This window comes from Lissotriton vulgaris, chromosome 5 (assembly GCF_964263255.1).
Source record: "Lissotriton vulgaris chromosome 5, aLisVul1.2, whole genome shotgun sequence".
Lineage (NCBI taxonomy): Eukaryota > Metazoa > Chordata > Amphibia > Caudata > Salamandridae > Lissotriton > Lissotriton vulgaris.
The window spans coordinates 1,322,055,871-1,322,077,978 of record NC_141693.1 but is presented as its reverse complement, the minus strand read 5'-3'; the positions used below and the strand labels follow the sequence as shown (position 1 = coordinate 1,322,077,978).

General features: G+C 48.3%; 1 protein-coding gene across 2 annotated transcripts in view; it reads right to left on the bottom strand.

Annotated features, from left to right (window-relative positions):
- FANCE (FA complementation group E) overlaps positions 1-22,108 on the bottom strand; it is a 300,305-nt gene that overhangs the window by 262,286 nt on the left and 15,911 nt on the right. For both annotated transcript variants that reach the window (XM_086923242.1, XM_086923243.1), the window contains exons 2-3: positions 21,210-21,299; positions 17,658-17,892 (exon numbers count right to left, since the gene is read on the bottom strand). In XM_086923242.1, coding sequence (XP_086779368.1) covers positions 17,658-17,887 — 230 coding nt within the window. In that variant the 5' untranslated portion in view covers positions 17,888-17,892; positions 21,210-21,299. The remainder of the gene's footprint in view (positions 1-17,657; positions 17,893-21,209; positions 21,300-22,108) is intronic.

The window sequence follows — 22,108 nt, the reverse complement described above, 5'->3', positions numbered from 1 at the left end:
CGGGCAGGGAGGCACAACAACAACAACAAAATGGCAGCAAGCCAAAATCGAAACAGGATTGGGGCACAATCACAAAAAGCGCGCTGCAAATGGCAGTGGCACCGGCACAATCAGGCAAGAATGATTTCTTCAGGCAGCACAGCACAATTGAAAAGAATGTTAAAGCGCACTTTGGCAGTCTCGCGCTCCAGGTAGAACTTCCAGTCCAGGCTGAATATTTCGAGGCTGACCGGTATTAGTAAACTGTGATGTTGTGTTCTTTAAAGCGGGTGGTATTCATCTCTTTCCTCAACTGGAGCAGTGTTGCAACGACGTTGGGTGTATTGATGGAAAATACATAATGCCTTGTTTTTTTATTTTTACACTTGTGTCCAGCCGGACGGTGTCCTACTGCAAGTGTGCAGAAAGCCATCAAAGATACAGAGACCATTCAAAATAGAACTAAAGGCCTGCCATTGCAGCCTGTGTAAGTTGGTGCATGCACCACTTACTAAAGATATAGGTTTACTATACCAAAATTCACTGCACTTAAAACCTATAAGTCACCCCTATAGCAGGCCTTTATAATCCTGAAGGCAGGGTGCTTGGTTCTAAGTGAGAGGATGCCCCTGCTTGAGCAGGACACTCCTGCAGGCTACAGAGTCCATTCTCCCGGGTTGTCAGTGAAGCAGCCATATACTAGGGGGGCACCATGTAATTACCCGATGACCATCTCGAAAACGGCTGCAACGAATCCTATCATATTTGCTATCAAACATGTAGGAATCATACCCCCACACCATAAATGGTGTGGGAGGTATGTTTCCAAGCACTGTAAGAGCCCTCAGTTAGGCTCTCAGTGTTCCCGGTACCAGCTTTCTAGTCCCGGACAGCACAAAGTGGTTGCTACTGACCAGAGACACATTTCTGCCCTCCTGCTGCTGAGCCAAGCTCGAGCAGAGGAAGGTAGAACAATAGGCATCCTGCCACAGGGAGGTGTGACCACCTCCCAGACAGGATTTAGTGTATTAGGCCTGGGTGAGTGTGCTTGCCAGCGCTAGAAAGTCTGCATGACGGGCACATTTGGTGTCCCTCTACATTGTCCAGTTCAAACCAGTCCTGGGAGCCGTTGGCTCCCGCTCTGGTGCAAAACCGTACAAAGGACATGGGAGTAACTCCCTGTCCAGACCCTCCCCTGGGAGGGTCCTCTGAATCTTCCCAACCCTTTCCCTAGGGTACTTAAGGGCTTATCTGGGTGTAGGAACCTAGATTTGTCGTGTGATAAGGTTCAGACCACTGCACTTCTACCGTCTGGGCACTTAGGACTTCGTTTGGACCTAACTTAGTCTCCCTTCCAGACTTCTGCATCATCTGTGCCAGTGCATCATACAGGAACCTCCAAGGTCTCTGAAGCATCAATGGCAACCCAAGTAATCTCCCTTGGAGTGAAGGAGTCACTCCCCTGCTTTTGCAGATAACGCAACTAAGTCGACCGATCTGCAGATCCTGAGCTCCTCCGGACTACGTGGGCTCTGCAATACAGGTGTTGGTTTTCCAAAGCTCCCGAGGCCTGTTCTACCCTCTCACCAAGTTTGAGGCCAACATACCTCGTGGGGGTTGCAAAAACCGAACTCCTGGGTACTGCGTCCAACTTTCAGTTGAAAGGCTTATTGGTTTCCTTGCAAAAATATCTTCGGGCTCCAGGTAGCCCCAACCTCGAGCATCTCCTGTGACCAGAATCTTCAGCCACACTGCATAGTGTGCACTGTGTCCTGCATCTTTTGGTGAGCTGCTTGAGATCCTCTCGAGACTCCAGTGCCTTTGGCCTGTGGATCAACCAAAGGGTCAAACTTGTTTCTTTTGGGCTCCCCTGATTGCTCGGGCCTGCCCTGACTTCCCTGCCTTTGGTGAGTCCCCAGGACCTTGCTGGTCTCGACGTTGCTCAGTCTTCAATTCCTGTGTGGCTTGCTCTGCCAAGGCTTGTTTGTGCTCCTGCTGGAGAGAGACCCCTCAGCACTTTTAATTCTTTGTGGGACAGCTCGCATACGGCTCCTGGTCTTCCTCAACATCGCCTGGTCCTCACAGCTGCAGAGTCAAGGTGCTCGTCCTCCATCCTGAAGCACCCGCCATTAAAGGGCATTTGTCTGCAAAGTCTCCTGGTCACTCCTGAGTGACAGACTCTGTCCCATCTGCTTTCAGGTACTCCTCTTCGAAAATGCACATTTAGATTCCCACAGACACTTACTCCTCTTCCAGCAGCGGCCCTTCCCTGAAGTCCTCCACTGGGTTCGACGGCAGTTTCCGACACCACTTCACACGTATCCACCCTGCTTCCCTGGTGTTGGTAACGTGGGTACTAGGGTATCCACACATGGGATAGCTCTCCAACCTTCTGTCTTCCAATGGGTTTCTTCAGAGTCCAGTGGGAAGGGTCCTTAACCTTTAAAAATCCAACGCTACTTGCACATAGAGTTGTACGGAGCACGTGGATCTGTTCCCACACTGCACACGCTCTCTGTGTGGTCCCTATCTACTTACCTCGGGTGGTTCCTTGGGGTCCAAGCACATCTACATCCTCTCAATACTGTCTTGACTCAAGTCGAAGTTCTTATACCACTTTTTTAGTATATAGTTTGGTCCCCCCCAGGGCCACTGTGTATTAGGGTTGTCTGGACTGGTGCAAGGTGCCCACTTACATTAGTGGACATCGTATACCAGGACAGCCTCGCACAGTGTATATCTCAGTTTGCAAAATGCTGGAGCTTACTTTGTGACAGTGTGTTACGAAGGATAAATCTGACAAAAGAGCAATGTTTTGAGAAGATGGTGAAAGTTAAGAGTGGCGTTTCCTAGACCTAATGAAGACGGCAAAGAATTTCATAATCTAGAAATAGAAAAGGGAGAAACTTTTGCCTCCTCATTTTTGTTTTATGCTGAATTTATTTCATTTTTTTTTTTAAATCTTTTATTTCGGCAAGCATGTCAAAGAGAAAACATTATATCAAAAACAAATTTAAGAGCGATTTCAGGGAAAGATCAAATATACAAAGTAACACAATATTCTTACACATAATACCGCATCAGCCTGACAAAAAGACTGGATATAAGAAATCAAATTAGACAAAAAGCATTCAATCTTCAAAGTTCAGAGTCCCAAACCATTCATCTTGTATCATATAGGATATATACAAAATTAGCCCATATCCTTTCCATTTTTTCCACTGCCTTTCGGCTTCTATTCTTAGCAAGAGCCTTTTCCATAGAGTATATTTCGTGAATTAAGGTTAACCATTCTGTCCTATAAGGTGGGTTCGGTGAGATCCATGCTCTAGCTACCACCAGTCTAGCAAAAGATAGCGCTATATTTAGCCAGCCAGTATTGTTATTACTTCTCGTATTTAGAGAAAGTAAGACCATAGGTGCAGTAAGTGGAAAGCAGATCAGTTGCTTTTGAAATAGGGTGTTTTCTACTTCTTGCCAAAACGGAGCCAACATAGGGCACGAGTAGATCATATGAATTAGATCTGCTGCCACCAAATCGCATTTAGGGCATTTGGTACGATCGTTATTTTGTGACCATTTAGAGATTTTCAGCGGAGTATGGTAAAGTTGGCTGACCGTCCTATTTAGTTGAAGCTTTAAGCTCGAAGAATGGACTATTTTGTTAATATTAACAAGAGCACTAGATATATTCTGTGGTGTCACATTAATTCCCAATTCTATAGTCCATTTTTGTGACAATCTCGGGCAATCATCCACATTATGTTGGCTTAAGAGTTTGTATCCAGAGCTGATTAGGGATTTCTTTTTTGTGCTATACAAGAAACCCCACATATCCGAGCTTGTAATTTTATTCAGCTTCATTTTTCGAATTAAGTAGTTCCTAACTTGCATATATTTAAGTAGCATTTCCCCAGACAACATGTAAAGCAGTTGTAAAGTCGAGAACTGAAGAAAACCATCGGAACCATAAAGGTCTCCCAGTATCTTAATCCCATAAATGGCCAAATCTCTCCCCGCTTTGTCATTAAAAATACCTGGTAATCCTGGATTGTCCCATAATGGTAGATCTGTAAGGAAAAAAGAGGTATCACAAAATTTCATGATCTGGTTAAAAATCACTACCGAATCCCTTGCGGTCTTAAATTGGACTTGTTTGAAAAAATTTGGATCTTGTACTCTTGCTAGAAATTGAGATGAATTTGTGCCTAACATAAATTGATAAAAAAAGAAATGAGTTTTGTTTTTATTTAGTAAGCTCCTAAGCCGTCCTAAAAAGGATGCATAAAAGTAAGACTTAAAGTCCGGAAATTCCAATCCGCCTTTCTCTAGGGGCAATTTTAGTATCGTCATTGATCTCCTAGGTTTTTTGTAGCTCCAAACAAAACTGCTGCAGATTCCTTCCAGTTTCCTAAAAAATATATTATTAACTCGAAGGGGAATAGAACGGAAAATATATAAAAATTTGGGCAAAATATTCATTTTAATCAAATAAATTCGGCCCAAGATATTCAGTGGAATTTTGTGCCATTTTTTAAGAACCGTTGAAGTGTATTTGAGTAGAGGGTCGTAATTTAATTTGTTTATTTCACTAATTTTAGGAGAGATATTCACCCCTAAGTACACAGCTGAGTTGCATAGCCCAGTAACTGGTTGATTAATTTGATGGTTCATCAAAGTTTGAGTTTTGTTAAAGTTTAATTTGTATCCAGAGATAACCCCAAATTTTTTCGCTTCATCTACAATTTAGATTAATGCTTCTATTACATTTGTAGTGTATATAGCTGAATTTATTTCAATAGGCACCTGTTAGTGAATGCTGGTGTTTCACTCAGCAAGGTCTTGTAGATTATGCAGAAAAGTTTAAACTGAACTTTTTGCTTTATTATGAGCCAGTGAAGTTTCAGAAGTAGTGGACTGGAATGAGCAAAAGAGAAAGTCCGGTAAGAAAACGGGGCACATTGTTTTGGATGACTTGCAGCTTAATTTGTAAACAATGCAGTAACTCCGCCCAAAAAGGGAATCGCATAATCTAAGAGGGACCCTATTTGGGCACTAACTGAAATATATATGCACTCTGCTCACAACACAGGAAGAATCTTCAGTAGTATTCTGAGGTAGAGTGCAAGAAGGCACTACTCAATACATCTGAATACATGTGAGCCGCTAGACTCATCTGGCAGTCAGTCTTCACTTCTAAACTTCTGTAAAAGAAAATTGGTAATGAGCCATTCTCGGAGGGCCAATATGTATCAAACCATAGATCACTGCAATTATTAATGATCAGAATCTCTATTTTACCCCATGTGCGCACAAGTACATTTTGCAGTAACTATGCGACCTGCAAAACAAATTATAGATATTCCCAGTCCTCCAGAATTAGGGGCCATTGGCTGGAAAGGCGCTCATGGAGTAACCTTATATGGATTAATGACAGAGGACCCAGTCATGGTATGAGGTCATATATCCCAGTAACTTTAATCCTCAATCAGAGACATCTAATAAAGGTTCCTGCAATGTCAACATTGTGAACTTGGTCATTGATTCACCTGGTAATCATTTTTGTTTAAATACTAGGTCTTTGCAGAAGGATCTCAGGCAACATGTCAAAAACTGTTTTTTTGGATTGCAAGGAAGTGAGAATTTGAGCCAGGCAATTGACCTCTGCCGCCAGCTGTCCTGAGTAGAGCTATGCAGTTCTGCGACACAGCAGGTTTGAAGCCTGGGCGTAAAATATAGGGAAGGAAGATAAGACAGTCTTCTAATGGAGTCACCTTGATTATCTTCTCCTTTTTAATCCTCCTTGAGCATACCGAAGGTTGTGATGGCCATTCCACTCCCCATGAGGCATAGCGTCTGATAGGGTTAGCAGCTATCAACATACTGCTTGGAGTTTGACTTGAGAAGCTCCACTGCTTCGATTACTGAGAATGCATGGTCGGTTCCCACACTGAGTGAGATAAAGCAGGAACGCTGCTATTGTGGCTCACCAACCCAAAGTCCAGGGGCTCTATAATACTGGAGGTGGAATCAGAAGCTGGTGAGCGCCTCTATAGCCAGGCCGGTATTAATGGTAGATTTGAGGAGTACTGTACGTTCTTGTTTACCCTCTACTTGTTCTGCCCCCTCAGATCCTTGCCAAGTTCTTGAACTCAGTGGCCCTGCTGACACTCGCACGGGATGAGGCGGAAGACCTCAGTGGTGACATCACACTTCAAGAAGTATGGCGGCAATCACGCCCATGGCGCGAGGCAAGGTCCCCGGAGCAGACTACAATGTGTCCATTTCCATAATAAGTCTATCTACATTTAAAACCTGAGTCTAAAATCATTATAAAGCCACACTGTTTTATCCTATCACTGTATATATTGAACACCGATCACTGATGCGCCGTTCACACTGATCACCTTGTCACTTGCGTCGCCACTGTGCACACCACATGCACCTTTATTGCACCAAGTACAACTAGGGTTGTAGTATTGTTACCTACAGTGTTGATACTGTGTTCTTTTCTTTCCTAATTTACCTGTATAAATATGAGGCCAATGGCACAGTCAAATAGATGTATTGAGTCTCTTCATTCTTTTGCTAATAATGTTTTTGCATATCCTATCTAAAGAATTATACCTGTTGGGATATTATCTGTTTATTCTAATTTCCTACCCCAATCCCAACGTGGTTGAAGGGTCCATACTCCTGTAGTTTTCACAAAACTTCTTATCTTAGATAAGCACAGGGCGACGGTTGTGGCGATAGACATCGAGAAAGACATTGAGAAAACCTTCGAAGGTTTGCGGTGGGATTTCCTTTATCAGGTGATAACTAAGATGGAGATTGGACCTCAGTTTTTTCAGAGGACCAGGTTTCTCTACTCAGGACACGAGTACGTACCGGTAAATTGATTTCAGACTCATATGTAGTGGGTGGAGGACTTAACAGTGGTGCCCTCTTTTTCCATTGCTGTTTGCTATTGCAGTGGAGCCATTAGCCAGCGACCCTTGACCCTGTTTTCAGGCAGGTTGCCCCCATGCCGCACCGCTCCACCCGACTGCGCCCGTGCTCCTGTGCCCAGCTGCTCTGCTGAGGGTGTTCGAGGCCCGCCTCCGCCCGAAGGCTGTTTTTCTTCTCTGTTACTCTGTGCTGTATTTCCCTTGTGCCTGTTGCTTAATGCCCTGATTTGTTGCTCGTATTTCAATTATGCCTGTTGCTTAGTGCCTGATTTGGTGCCCTCTTTGTTGCCTTTGCCCGTGCTTGTTCCCCCCTCGCCGGTCCTGTTCCCGCCGCTGCTTCCCCGGCGGCCCCGCCCCCGCCCCCGCTCCCATTGGCCCACTACCCCCACCCAGCTGCTTTTCCCTCCCACCTCCCCTTATTATGGCGGCCGCTGCGCTGCAGTGAGAGTGACCCTTGACCCTATTGTCAGGCAGGTCGCCCCCCACGCCGCGCAGCTCCACCCGACTGCGCCCGTGCTACTGTGCCCAGCTGCTCTGCTAAGGGTGTTCGAGGCCCGCCTCCACCCGCAGGCTGCCACTTGCGCCTCATCCCTGGTGGCCAGTGGTTGGCCCATAGGTTTGTGTCTGCCCGCGCTACTGTTTTTCTTCTCTGTTACTCTGTGCTGTATTTCCCTTGTGCCTGTTGCTTAATGCCCTGATTTGTTGCCCGTATTTCAATTGTGCCTGTTGCTTAGTGTCTGATTTGTTGCCTGCTTTGTTGCCTTTGCCCTTGCTTGTTCCCCCTCGCCGGTCCCGCTCCCGCCGCTGAGTCCCCGCCCCCCGCTCCCATTGGCCCGCTCCCACCCACTTCTCCCTCCCACCTCCCCTTATTATGGCGGCCGAGCGCCGCGGGCGCGCCGCTGGCGCGCCAAAGGCAAGTCCGTCTGCGCCCGTCCGCGCCTGGACCGCGCCCAGCGCCAGAACCCCTGGACCCCGGAGACACCCCTGCACCCGACTGCACTACGGCACCAGCACCCTCCACGCACTCAACCCCGGACGAGAACACGCCTGCTACCGAGCCACACTGAAGCGCACCCATGGGCCCTTCACCTACCGGAACTGCAGCTTCACCAGCATCCAACCCGCCAAACCGTCAAGCAAAGATCCCAACCACCTCCAATGCATCCTCCTCAACACCCGCTCCGCTCGCAAACACGTCATCGAACTCTGGGACCTCCTCGACTCAACCGCCCCCGACGTCGCCTTCCTGGCGGAGACCTGGCTGAACACCACCTCAGCACCAGACATCGCCATCGCCATCCCAGAAGGCTACAAGATCTCCCGGAGAGACCGCACCAACAGAGTGGGAGGGGGAATCGCCATCGTCCAAAATAACACCATCAGAGTCTCGACCAACACTGACGACACCCTCAACACCGCCGAGCACCTGCACTTCCAGATACACACTGACCCAACACCACCCTCAGAGGAACCCTCGTCTATAGACCACCCGGACCCCGACCATAGTTCAGCGGCTCCATCGCCGACCTCATCAGCATCCTCGCCTCGACGGACTACATCCTCCTCGGGGACCTGAACTTCCACCTCGAGGACAAAAACGATGCCAACACCACAGCTCTAATCGACAACCTCGCAAACCTCGGACTCAGACAGCTCGTAACAACACCCACCCGCGCCGCTGGACACACGCTTGACCCCATCTTCTCTGCAAGTCCCCACGTCTCCTTCAACCACACCACCGAACCCCAATGGACCGACCACAGATGCGTCCACTTCACTTACAGGAAACCCACCACGCACCACCGCACCAAACAGATGCCGCGCCACTGATAGAGTCAAAGCGCTAGGATACCCTCTGGGTGATAGTAGCGCTATACAAGTGTGCAATACATACATACATACTGCTGGGGCAAGGTCACCGAAGACCAACTGACCACCATCCTTGCCCTGAGACCAGCCCCGGACCCCACCGACCCCGACACTGCCGCCCTCAAACTCAAACAGTGGATCAACGACTGCGCCCACACCCTCGCTCCACTCAGGACCCCCGCCGCCAACCACTCCAGCAAGAAAGGTACATGGTTCACCGAAGACCTCCAAGCGCACCTGTCGAAAACTAGAAAAGAACTGGCTCCGGGAACTAACACCAAACAGCTACACGGCCCACAAGAACGCCACCCGCAGACACCACCAACTCATCAGGACCGCCAAGAGGACCGCTTTCAAGGACCGCCTAGACAACAACGCACACAACAGCAAAGAGCTCTTCAACATTATGAAAGAACTCTCCAACCCCAGCTCCAAGACTAACAACATTCCCCCCTCTCAAGACCTGTGAGACTCACTGGCCAACTTCTTCCACCGCAAGATCGCCGACATCCACAACAGCTTCAACGCCACAACCCCCACATCCACCGCCGAGCCCACCACCCCTGCGACCACCATGCGCATCAGCCGCCTGATCACCTGGTCCAACGTCAGCGACGAAGACACCATCAAGACCATGAACTCCATCCACTCCGGATCCCCGTCTGACCCATGCCCACACCACATTTTCAACAAAGCCAGCACAGCCATCGCACCCCATCTCCGGAAAACGATCAACATCTCCTTCAGCACAGCAACCTTCCCGGAAAGCTGGAAGCACACCGAGATCAACGCCTTACTGAAGAAACCCAAGGCGGACCCCAAGGACCTCAAGAATTTCCGGCCCATCTCCCTGCTCCCGTTCCCAGCGAAAGTCACAGAGAACATTGCCAACAGACAACTGACCCGATACCTCGAAGACAACAACATCCTAGACCCATGCCAGTCTGGCTTCCGCAGCAACCACAGCACCGAAACCGCCCTCATTGCCGCCACCGACGACATCAGGACTCTGATGGACAAAGGAGAAACAGTCGCCCTCATCCTTCTGGACCTTTCAGCCACCTTCAACACGGTCTGCCACTGCACCCTAACAACGCGCCTCCACGACGCCGGAACCCTAGAGGAGGCCCTGGCCTGGACCACATCCTTCCTCTCTGGCAGAACCCAGAGCGTCCGCCTCCCACCCTTCCGCTCCAAGACCACCAAGATCATCTGCGGCGTACCACAAGGATCCTCTCTCAGCCCAACGCTGTTCAATATCTACATGGCTCCACTCGCCCACGTCGCCCGCCAGCACAGCCTCAACATCATCTCCTACGCCGACGACACCCAGCTGATCATCTCCCTCACCGAAGACCCTCTCACCGCCAAAGCCAACCTCCACAGGAGAATGAAGGCCGTCGCCAAATGGATGAAGGACAGCAGGCTGAAGCTGAATTCTGACAAGACGGAGGTCCTCATTGTGAGAAGTTGGCCTGGTATATAATGCTCACTAATTCTTAGTGATCACTTTGTACCATGCCAAGCAACCCTTATGATGATTGGTTGTAATTCAACCTTGTAGACCAGTTATCCTAGTGGTAACGTGGACAAAGCAGTCTTAGGCTAAACTCTGAAAGGCATGTGAAGCCAGCTGTATTACCATACACAACCCCCTTGAATACCAAATGAAAGGGACACCACACAGATATATATTGAAAATATATATTGATTTATTAACTATAAAATCCCCTGGACTCTTTATGAGCACAGAAGCACAAGCGTTAAATCACAAGACAGTTTAAAATACACAAAAGTTGCACAATATGGATGAGCCCTACGGGCCACCTAAACCATATACTAAGAAAGTGGTATAAGAGATACCAATAGGAAAGGGAACAGGCCTAGGGCCTTGGGAATCGCTGGAGCTATTCGAGACTAGCAGTGACTAAGTCGGGAAAGGCCCGCGGGACTCGGGTGCAGTGTTCAAAGTGCACGCACTTTCCAATGCAAAGTCTATGGTGCGTAAAAAGTACAAAGTTAGAAAGTTAGGAACCTTCCGAGTGACCTACTGAGCTGAAACTTAAGACACAGGCCCTTGAGATGTGTACCAGTGTAGGAACACCGGCGGAGCTGAGTTACCTCACCCACAGGAAGCGGGTGCACAGGGTCGAAGTAGTGTCGGGTTTCGTCACGCTGGTCGATGGTGCTTGGAGCTGAAGATGCTGCAGGCGGCTCGAGGTGAAGAGTTCCGGTGGATCCAAGGGTGGATCTGAAGATGTGAAGACCTGAAAGCAGAGGGGACAGTGTTCAAAGTCACTAGCCAGTGACTACCGTGGAACCAGATTGGAACCAGGCGATGTCGGGTGCAAACAGGCGTTGTCGGGTAGCTTCTCTCTGCAGCCACGTGGACACCGGGGGTCGAGGACGTCCAGGAGTCGGTCACGAGCTGTCCCACGCAGGCTTCTCGCTGTTGGCGGTGTCGGCAACTTGATCGGAGCAAACAGGCCTTGGCAAATGCAAGCCACGCAGAAGTTGAAAGATGCTTAACACTCGGACCAGCAAGGTCAGAGCGGGTGCTCCTTTTTACAGGAGCTTGGGTAGGTCTGGAGCAACCAGACCTGCTGTGTAAATCGTCGGTTTCGTCGCCAAGATGGCCGCTGACCACGTGGCTAGTGGCCGGGATGGCGCGTCGAGTGGCACAATGCAAAAGGGCCCCACGCAGATCGTGGAGATGCTGGGGGGCTGATCTTCGGTGCAAGGACTGCTCGGTGGTGGGGGTTCTCAGTCCCCAAAGCACAACGTCGAGGATGCCTCAGAAGCTGCGCAGTCAGCTTTTCGGGTGTCTTCCAAGAGGTCCGGTCCCACGTCACTCGGTGCCTCCACGGGTCCCTTCTTTGCAGGACTGTGGATCGGGCTCTGAGAGGTCTGGGAGTCTGGTTCTTGTCGGGCTCTGGGCTCGGGCTCAGGCGGGAGGCGGCGGCAAAGCAGACGTCGAGTTGCTGGTTGGTACCTGTGTTCACAGGGTGGCCACACCTAGGCCACAAGGGAGATTCTCTTCAGTCTTCTGAGCAGCAGAATGTCGCAGTCCAGTCTTCTTCTTTGTTTAAAGTTAATTTCAGGATGATCTGCTGTGCAATGGCACTGCTCCCACTCTTATTCCAATCTGAGGGGTGGATCTCCTGCTAGGTCCCTCCCCTATGGGTGGGACCAGGAAGGGGGGTGGTTACACCCCCTTTCCTTTGTCCAGGTCTCACTGGAGCTGGGGCTGGGCTGCCCCAGAACCGGTTTGACCGGATTATGCAAGGGGAAGCCTTGTGCTCCCCAGGCACTGTCTGGTTTCTTTCAAACCTCCCTGCTACAATCCACTATCTCCTGTCTGGGGTGGTGTGACACCTCCCTGTGACAGGAAATCCTTTGTCCAGGCCTCCTCTGCTGAGTTTCGGTCAGCAGCAGGAGGTCAGACATGTGTCTGTGGCAGAAGCATCCATTTTGTGGATCTGAGGCTCTGGTTAACTTTAACCGGGGTTAAGGCTACACACATGTCGTGTCCCTCTAGAAGGGTGGAATGCTATCCCCGTCGACAGAACTGTCGAGGGGATAGTATTCCAATTCGTATGACACCTTACTCGACATGTTTTGATAAAGCCAAACCAAAGATAGCATTTAACCGCGAGGATTATAATGCACTTAAGAGTATATGGTATGGCAATATCCCGGAACAGCTTAGGGAGTGGTTCCCGACAGCTGCAGACAGGCTCGGCTCATGCTAGAGCACCATCTCACATATTTCCAAGCACTCTGCCTCCAGGATTGATGAGGCCTTCCATAGGAGTGGCTGACAGGAACATAGGTGTCCAGTTTAGGGTTAGATATAGGGAGACTATATCTAAGCAAGAGGTGATTACACCAACTTACCCCAGCTGAGTGATCAGCCAGTTGTGTCAAATATGGAGGCCAGGCCAGGGGTGGCACAATACATGCTGCAGCCCCTGGTAGGCCTTGGATGCACCTATGCCCTGGGTACCTATGGTACACTGTTACAGGGGCCACTAAGGTGAACCAATTCCAATTGTGTTATGCACCTAAGGTACATGGAGTCCATTTTAAGGAGAGAGCAATCAGCCTGGGGCCCTGAATAGCAGGATCCCAGGCCAACTAAGTCAAAAACCAGCTAAACACCAGGCAAAAAGTTTGGGGGTAACCATAGTCAGATATCCACCTCCCTACACTCATCCTCGGCTCCACCCCCTCAGCCTGGGACGACTCCTGGTGGCCCACCTCCCTGGGAACAGCCCCAGCACCCACCAACCATGCAAGCAACCTGGGGGTCATCCTCGACTCCACCCTCTCCATGGCCAAGCAGGTCAACGCCGTCTCCACATCCTGCTTCAACACCCTCCAAATGATCTGCAGGATCTTCAAGTGGATCCCCTCCGAAACGAGAAAAACCGTCACCCAGGCTCTCGTCACGAGCTAGCTGGACTACGGAAACGCCCTCTACGCAGGAACAACAACCAAGCTCCTGAGACTGCTGCAACGCATCCAGAACGCCTCGGCATGACTGGTCCTCGACATCCCCAACGCAGCCACATCACCCCCCACCTGAGAGACCTACACTGGCTTCCCATCAACAAGATGATAACCTTCAAACTCCTTATCCACGCACACAAAGCCCTACAAAACGCCGGACCAGAACACCTCAACGGACGACTCAGCTTCTACACCCCCACCCGCAGCCTCCGCTCAGCCAGCCTCGCCCTCGCCACGGTCCCACGCATCCGGAAAACGACCGCCGGCGGCAGATCCTTCTCCCACCTCGCCACCAAGACCTGGAACACCCTCCCCACCAACCTTCGACAGACCCAAGACCTGCTGGCCTTCAGAAGACTTCTCAAGACCCGGCTCTTCGATCAGTAGCGTCCCCCCCTCAGCACCTTGAGACCCTAACGGGTATGTAGTGCGCTTTACAAATTCCTTGATTGATTGACATCCCCACCAGACACCTCGCTCCGCCCAGAGGGGCCTGGCTGCTGCCCCCCGGATCCACAAGACAAGAACCGGAGGAAGTTCCTACTCCGAACCTCGCCAAAAAGACCTGGAACACGCTGCCAACTGACCTCAGACAATCCCCGTCGCTGACCCAATTCAGGAAGGACCTCAGGACCTGGCTCTTCGACTGAACACCTTAGCGCAGACAGGTCAGTAGCCGCACTTTAGAAACCCTGATTATTGAGTGCACACACTAAAGCGTCCTCTCGAGGACTGGTACTACTGGGTATATACTGCCTTATATGCAAGCAATAAGCTCCTGTTCCTAAGGGATGTGGGAGCGGATTTACCAGGAGCGATAGTTCTACTGGAGCACTTCGGGAGGGTGTTTGGCTTGTGCATTAACTGGCAGAAATCCCATCGGTTTCCGCTCTGTAGCAACGTGCCTCAGCTCCAGGATCTGTGTGAACTTACATGGGAAGGGACATGCCTGAAATATCTGGGTGTCAAGATTTACCATAATCCCGAAACCTCTTAAACCGTAGTATTGGCGCTGCCTTCAGGGCTCTTGTCACTTGGGTGGATTTGTGGAAAACCTTGCTGCTGTCCATGGCGGGTAGAGTGGCTGTGGCCGAGATGGAGGCACTCCGCCGGCTAGTGTACTTCATCTCGATGTTTCCCGTTGAATCTTTTGGGATCTTGAATCACTGATGATTTCTGGTATGGGGGACAGGCAGGTGTAGAGTGGCAATGTCAAAACTATAGCACCCAGTGACAGAGGGGGGACTGGCGGTGCCAGACCTGGAGGCCTACTACTTAGCGGCGTTGATACAGTGGTTAAATCAGTGGATCCATGCTCGAATGAGCCCTAGGGAAGAAGCCCTCTGCTTAACACCAAGCTCTCAATCCCTATTTCGGATCTTCCTAAATCCTAGACAGCATCTCTGGGAGGCTCCGAAGAGTTATTGGTCGTTCAGCACTACAGGCAGCGCTGCCTACAGCGAATGCGCATTCGTGCACCATACTCGCCAGACCTGCCATTGCAATGGCTGGAGTTGGTGGCCCGGGATGGGGCCCTTGAGGAGCCTCACAGAATGGACCCCATATGGAGAGACCCACACGGGGGATCTCTACAGAGACAGAGTACTTCTCCTCTTTGAAGACCTATCAGCGACTTTCGAACTACTGGGGGGATGATACTTATTACAGCGGGCAGTAGTAGCGACCCTACGAGATCATTGGGGGACAGGGGCTGCTGAACCCCCTACTCATAAATGCTGCCAGGTACTCTGCACTACGCCTGGTCGCACCAAGGCAGTTACGTGCCTATATCAGGCTTTAAGGGCTTCGCTTAGATCATTACACCTTTAGCAGCGCTGCAAGAGAAATGGGAAGGGGATTTAACACTCCCAATCACGGATGGGCTTTAATCCTTGCCAGGCAGCATCTACGCAGTATCTAGAAATGCCAGATTCAAATTAATCAATTTCTATTTCTTGGGCAGACCCTACCTCACCCCTGGTGGGAGGTGGTGATACGCTGCATTAACCAAGTTACCCAGAGGGCGATCCCCTGTAATCCTATAGTCTGTTTGCTTGGGGGGAGGGAGACGGGGGGGGGGGGGGGTTGGGGAGGTTCCTGCGCCGAAATACATTTTAAACTTATACTTTTGTGGACCTGGCATGGATCTTCGCAAAGCGGGAAATAACCATGCCTAAGGCCGCCCGAGGCCCTGGACTGTCCAAATGGAGGGACGAATCGTTAAACGGGAAGGATTGGAAGGTGTCGTATTACTTGGAGAGGAGAGGGTCCGTATTGATCAACAGGGCAGAGCCTGGGATCATTTAGTAGATTTTCTTAAAGAACCTGATTCGGACGTCCTGGACCGGTCCCCGCACCCTGTAAACGAATTGGATGTGGAGCATGTTAAGAACCACTCGATCCATAAGCGGTGCATATTCTTTGAGCGTTTGATTATAGGAGAGAACTGAATGAACACTGCGTGAGTGTGATAATACAGATTGTGGGATAACATGGGCAGAGGCATGGGATTGGAGGGAGGTTCTCCTATAACAGGGAAGGACTCAGTATTGTAATGCACTATGTACATTGGTTTGAAGTTCTATGGTTTTATACTTGCAGTTTAACCATGATTAATGTACACCGTATATGGACACCAATATTCTTACTGTATTGTGCCCGCGACTGTGTTGCTTGCATTGATAACAATAAAAACATTTGTTTTTAAAAACAAAATGTGTAAGCAGACTTGCATCTGCACTATGCATTTTTTGTATTTGTATGTTGCAATGTAGAAGCTCTTAGCAAAATACAAACGTGAAAAGGTGATGGCAGTGTCCATTTGAACCGGAGGAGAGCCAAGATGAGCTGATACTCTAAGTGGAACAAATCTACTTTTCTACCCAGGTTGGCTCGAGAGGCCAATGACCGCCATGGCCCAACAGAACCCTGACATGCTCAAACACTGTGGTCAGTTTCAGGTACTGACCCATTCCCTGGCTGGGAAGCAGAAAAGGAGAAATAACACAGTAAAGACCGCTTCACATCAGGGAGAAAAATCAGGAGTATAACACATCGGGTGCTTTGTATTCTTTTTGACTCGCACCCTGTCTACTTCAATTCATTAGGTTACACTACTGGGCGCTACAGCTTAAAGCGATGCAAGTAGCACCCTTCTGGTGAAGGCACAACAGAGGCACCCTAAGGGACGATCCAGAGCCCTCCCTCCATTAATGCACGACATGCCACCCTGCTGCTGCTAGAGCACTAGTGTGTCCAAACAGAAATGTAATCAGAGTTACAGAGGGTACAGACCAACAGCTTAACTCATTTGGCCTCGACGAAAAGGGGGCAGAGACAACCTGAGCTCTGTATGCCAGGAATGATCAGATTCATTATGAAGCACTCCATCTGATACTCAGGCATCTGGAAGTATTAGATGATACAGTACTGGAAGCACCGGATGCAGCAAATAAAACCAGTGGCCCAACACTGTTTCTATCAGCTATCATGCTTAGATAATCCAACCCTGTAATGGCCAGTGAATCTGACTCTGGCCTGTTCCCCACTGTATAAGGACTAGCAGGTGCATTGTAATACGTCATTCCAGTTTGATTTCAATGACAAAAAGAATGAAAGTAAGTATCTAGGGAAAGTGAGCTCCTGCCTTTAGTTTTTTCACATTTCACAGGAAAACAGCAAGAAGAACAGCATAACAGGATTGAGAGCGTCTCAATCTGGGCTTGCAGAGAGACTGACTGGGGGAGATGTTCAACTGAAAACAAACCAAAAATACTGAAGAATACTTCTGATACTTCCTGGGGGGGGGGATGGTGATGCTGCAAGCATACTGAACTACTTTTGGTCTTTGACTTCCCGCTTCAATGTTTTGTTTTTACGGCTCTTTCTGAATTTTACAAGTCCAAAAATGGCCAAGCCTGCAAATTACTGGCTGCATGTCTATCGTTAGAGTCAATAAGTCTTCAAGCTAAATTATGTTGTGAGCCTCTGCTTCTGCTATGTAGGGGAATGACTTAGCATTACTGATCCAACTAGTTGAGCCACCAGTACAACAAGTGAGAAAATCCATATCCACCTACTAAAGGCTCTGAATTCGACTGGAACCCATTAATCCAACTGGTCTTGGAGGTGACAGTCTCATTGTAACATTGCAAACCCTTGAATGACACAGGACTGTAGGAAAAGGCCAAGATTCCTCAGGTAACCCTTTCAGCTTGCTATAATGTCATCCAAACATTCAGGTGAAAAGTTGAAAGGTTCTATATACCTGGGCCAGCTCTTTCAAACCACTCATTCATCCGTCCAATATAATAAAATAATTCCCAACGAATCAAATGTCTCCCTTACATTGTGAGTCTCTTCTCTGGTCCCTCTAGGAAGGGCTCCTGTCTGCATAGGGTTCTCGTCAAGCTCATCCAATCAAAAGGTTCCTGACCAGTCCCCTGCCAGGAGGACTGGATGCGCTGGAACGTCCGAGAGGCTGTCAGTGACCCAGATGGGCCAGACATCAGTGCATTTAGCAGAAGGCGTGATGGCTTATCAAAGGGCTCTAGCCAGCCAGGCTTTCGTTCTTCCATTGTACCTGCAGATCAAGGCGGCAGACAATGAGGGCAGGCATGAGAGGATGTGGATAAAGAAACAACAAGAAATAACTCAGTACAATGCATAAAACAAAAAGCCACTATGTCTTTGAACAACATTTCTACCTAATCCCTTTCTTCACTCCATTATAGGTGTAGACAGAGGACAAGACTCTTAGATACTTCAAATTGCAGATACACCCTGGCACCTGACATATGGTGGCGAAGTCTAAAATCCAGTCTAAAGTCCTTCCAGATCACTGAAGACTGGCTTGAGAGGATTCGAGCTTTCAAGTAGGTGGATGGTGGGTGACAAAATGGGTGCACCTTGCATTGACACTGCAAAAAATAGCAGGGTGCACTCTATAAATGCAATATCAATCATAGAGGGGTGTCAAGATGAAGAGCTACTTGGGGCCTTCTTTAAAGACTGGAGAAGCTCAAATGTGCAAAACACAAGGGAAAAAATAGCTTGTCCCTATTATTTACCACAGTAGAAGCAGCAAGTTGCATTTGAGGGGCATCTTAAAATGTTCAAAACTTAGATCTCATCTGCCAGTGTTCGGACACAAGGAGGGACAATACAATACACTCTAAAGAGGTGCAATGAATGCAGGCTTGGATACCCTGTAGAGGATTTATGACAGACTGGGTGCCATAGGGTAGAAATATAATGTAAAGACATGTACAAAGTTAGGTGGATCAAAATCCTGGGTAGATCTAGGGCTTTAAATGGGAAAAGTCCAGCCTGTACTAAGGCATGACATGAATTAAAAACGACCTCTGAAACGGACCCTATCTTCATGTTATGAGCATACTTTTGGGATGGGCATGTCCCTATGCTGGCATGTACCTGTTACCTTTGTGCCCAACAACATATGTATCCGGTATCCTGACTTTTAGTTTGGCCCAGGTGTCATGCTAATTTAGTATGTGTGCAGGAGTCTAGGTCTTTTGTTGACTTTATGTGGTCAAGGACATGTCCTGTGACCTAGAAGTGCACCAAGGGTGTCCTCATATTGAACAGAGGGCTACTGTCCCTGGCCTAAGTTTAGTACATAATTTGCTGTGGCAGTATTATGTGTTTGGTAATGATATAGTACACCAGAACTTGCACTGACATCCAGTGTGTATGTCGAATGCATGCATGTACAGTATTCATGCAGTACGTATCTGTGGTACGACTCTGCGTACATTGGAGTCTGAGAACTGAAGTCATTGAGACCCATTTTGGATGCCTCTAGTTTAGCATGGCATTAGATGGCAAATCCCTAGACATTGGAATTGTAATGCCGGTATTCCTGTGGCTGGAGAGTGGAAGCTATGACACTGCATTGAGGAGGAGGATGCAAAGCAATAGAACACGTAATGAACATGAACTGGTTATATTATGGACCTCTGCCTCACGCAACAAAATCCCCCCGGTAATCTCACAAACTAAATTCTGGCTACTCCACAAGGCATTCTGAACCCCTGCACGCTTATTCTCACTCGGCCTCAGAGAAGATGAGCTATGCTGGAACTGCAGCAAAGAAAAGCGGGACCTTATCTACCATTGCCCAACTCTCAAAACATTCTGGGAGAAAATATTTGTTTTAATAAATAAAGCACTGGGCTGCAGACTAACACCTGAATTTTCCTCTCTCACCACCGCATTCATGAACACAGAACTAAGATCAGAGCACGACAAAGACCTACTAGACCTGCAGCTGACCGCAGCAGTAAAAATGGTCCTGGACAACTGGAAAGACACAAGTAAGACATCATACAGAAGCTGGGTTAGCTGGATTACGCACCTCAGGGTGGGCAGATAACATTGCACTACAGAACTCATGTGAAAGTCACTCGACACGTACCTAGACTCTTAAGAACACCCATGAAACCATTTCCTCTCAGCGACACCCCATCCCTCGTTGGGTGCGTGGGCGAGAAGATGGAGCGCTACTACCATGGCCCTACGGGGGGATGTATGGACTGACTCGACTACCAACCTAGCCACAAGCAAGTCAGCGTGGTGACGGCCTTGTCACGCAATAAGTCTCATTAGTCTCATTACTACAGAACCTTACTTGTATCCTACATACACCCCTTTCTCTTCTGCTTTTTTCTATCACCCGTTGCCTAATTTTCTATAGGTCAAGTCAGAGGGGATTAGATAAACATATATTCAAAAGTGCCTGTAAACACTGTTCTACAAACTACGTTTGGTTAACCTTGTAACAGAAACCCTAATGTACTTGCTTATAAAATTAATAAAATACTTTGAAATCAAATGCTGAAATATTGACATTGCCAAATAAAAATAAAATGATGTGTTTACAAGTAAGAAAAGGGTGTGTGAGAAAGAGAGAGAGATAGAGAAAGAGAGAAGATAGGGGAAGGGGAGGTGACACAAGGAGGTATCCGGAAAAGGACTGAGTGAAAATTCAATGATTTTATTTGGAAAATTTTATATAGCGCAAATATGACCTGTCCGGGTATTAGAGCGCTGTACAAAGAAGCAGACATGTTAAACAAGTATATTATATATCAATGGGGATACCAAATAGGCTACTAGACCTGGGTTACAAATGCGGTACGGTAAAAAAAGTGGTCAAGTAGCACTGATTGCTTGAAGCAGAAATCAAACAAATCATCTCATTCACAATACCTAATTTTAGATATCACATTTGCAAATGTATGCAGTTTATTTATATTAAAGTAGTGATTCGCAATCGTGGCAACGCAGTTGCTCTATCATCTCAATTGAAACCAAAACCATTTGCAAAATTTGGTGCTCAGGTTTAGGGGAATAGGGGATGGAATGTGGTAGTGATTAAAGTGAAAATGTGGGTGTAGTGGACAAGGACAGGGTAGTGTGACATATATACATCATCATATGGTGGTGCTGATCCGGCCTTAGTGAAAGGTCAATTGTTCCACAGAAAACGCATAGCACTATATGAACACAGTCACATTGATTACAGTTGTCCTGGCTTGTGTTCGGGTTGAAGTTGACGTTTGGACCCGTAGTGGGTGTGCTGGGTAAGTTCAGCCTTAGGGTGGGGTCTTCATCAGGACTAGTGGGATAGGGAGCACCTAAAAGTTACTAGATAACTGGCGTTAAGGTAAGCTTAGGGTCACAGGAATAATGAATGCGTATGAATTGGGGTAAAAATGTTACCTAATTACACATCCGACGTGTACCTTAAGGGATGATTAGTAGTTTTGGGAGGGGCTCAGCTGAGCTCCTAAAGGCAGAGAAGACACCTATGTAGTCTTACACAATAATAATTTAACTGCTGTAAATAAAAACACCCAAAACTGAGCTGTCACTTACTTATATACCAAATGGATGCACGGCCATCTCTGCACGTACGTTCAAAGGGGAATTGCAGGTCAACCGATCACTGTAAATTTCTAGATCAATCTAAAGAGACGTGGAAACAAACTGGTTAAAAAGGGGAGTTCTAGGGCATTAGCTGGGTATAAAAACTCAATAGATCGCCTCAAACTGGCCAAACTTCCATAGAAGGTACCTTAGATGAGGAGCAATACGCTTCAACGGCCGTCGAACAAGTAGACATGCAAATAGTAAATACTGAACATATAACAACAGGTAAAGCATACAAAATGAGAAAAGAGACAACAAGAAACATAGTCAAGTCAAGTCAAGTCAAAAGATTTATATAGCGCGCTACATACCCAGAGGGTCTCAAGGCGCTTGAAGAAGGGTGGGGAGTTACTTGTCGAATATCCACGTTTTGAGTTGCTTTCTGAATGCTAGGTGGTTCTGAGTAAGGCGAAGGTGAGTGGGAAGTGAGTTCCAAGTTTTAGCTGCTAGGAAGGAGAAGGATCTACCTCCCATGGTGGTTTTGTTGATGCGAGGTACAGTGGCAAGGGCTTGGTTGGAGGATCGTAGCTGGCAGGAGGGGGTGTAGAAGGATAGTCGTGTGTTGAGGCATTCGGGACCGATTTCGTAGAGTGCTTTGTGTGCGTGGGTTAGGAGCCGGAAAGTGATCCTCTTATTGACGGGGAGCCAGTGGAGGTTTTTCAGGTGATCAGAGATGTGTTCTTTACGCGGGATGTCTAATATGAGCCTGGCTGAGGCGTACTGGATGCGTTGTAGTTTTTTCTGGAGTTTTGCGGTGGTGCCGGCGTAGAGGGTGTTTCTGTAGTCCAGTCGGCTCGTGACCAGAGCGTGGGTGACTGTTTTTCTAGTTTCGGTAGGGATCCAGC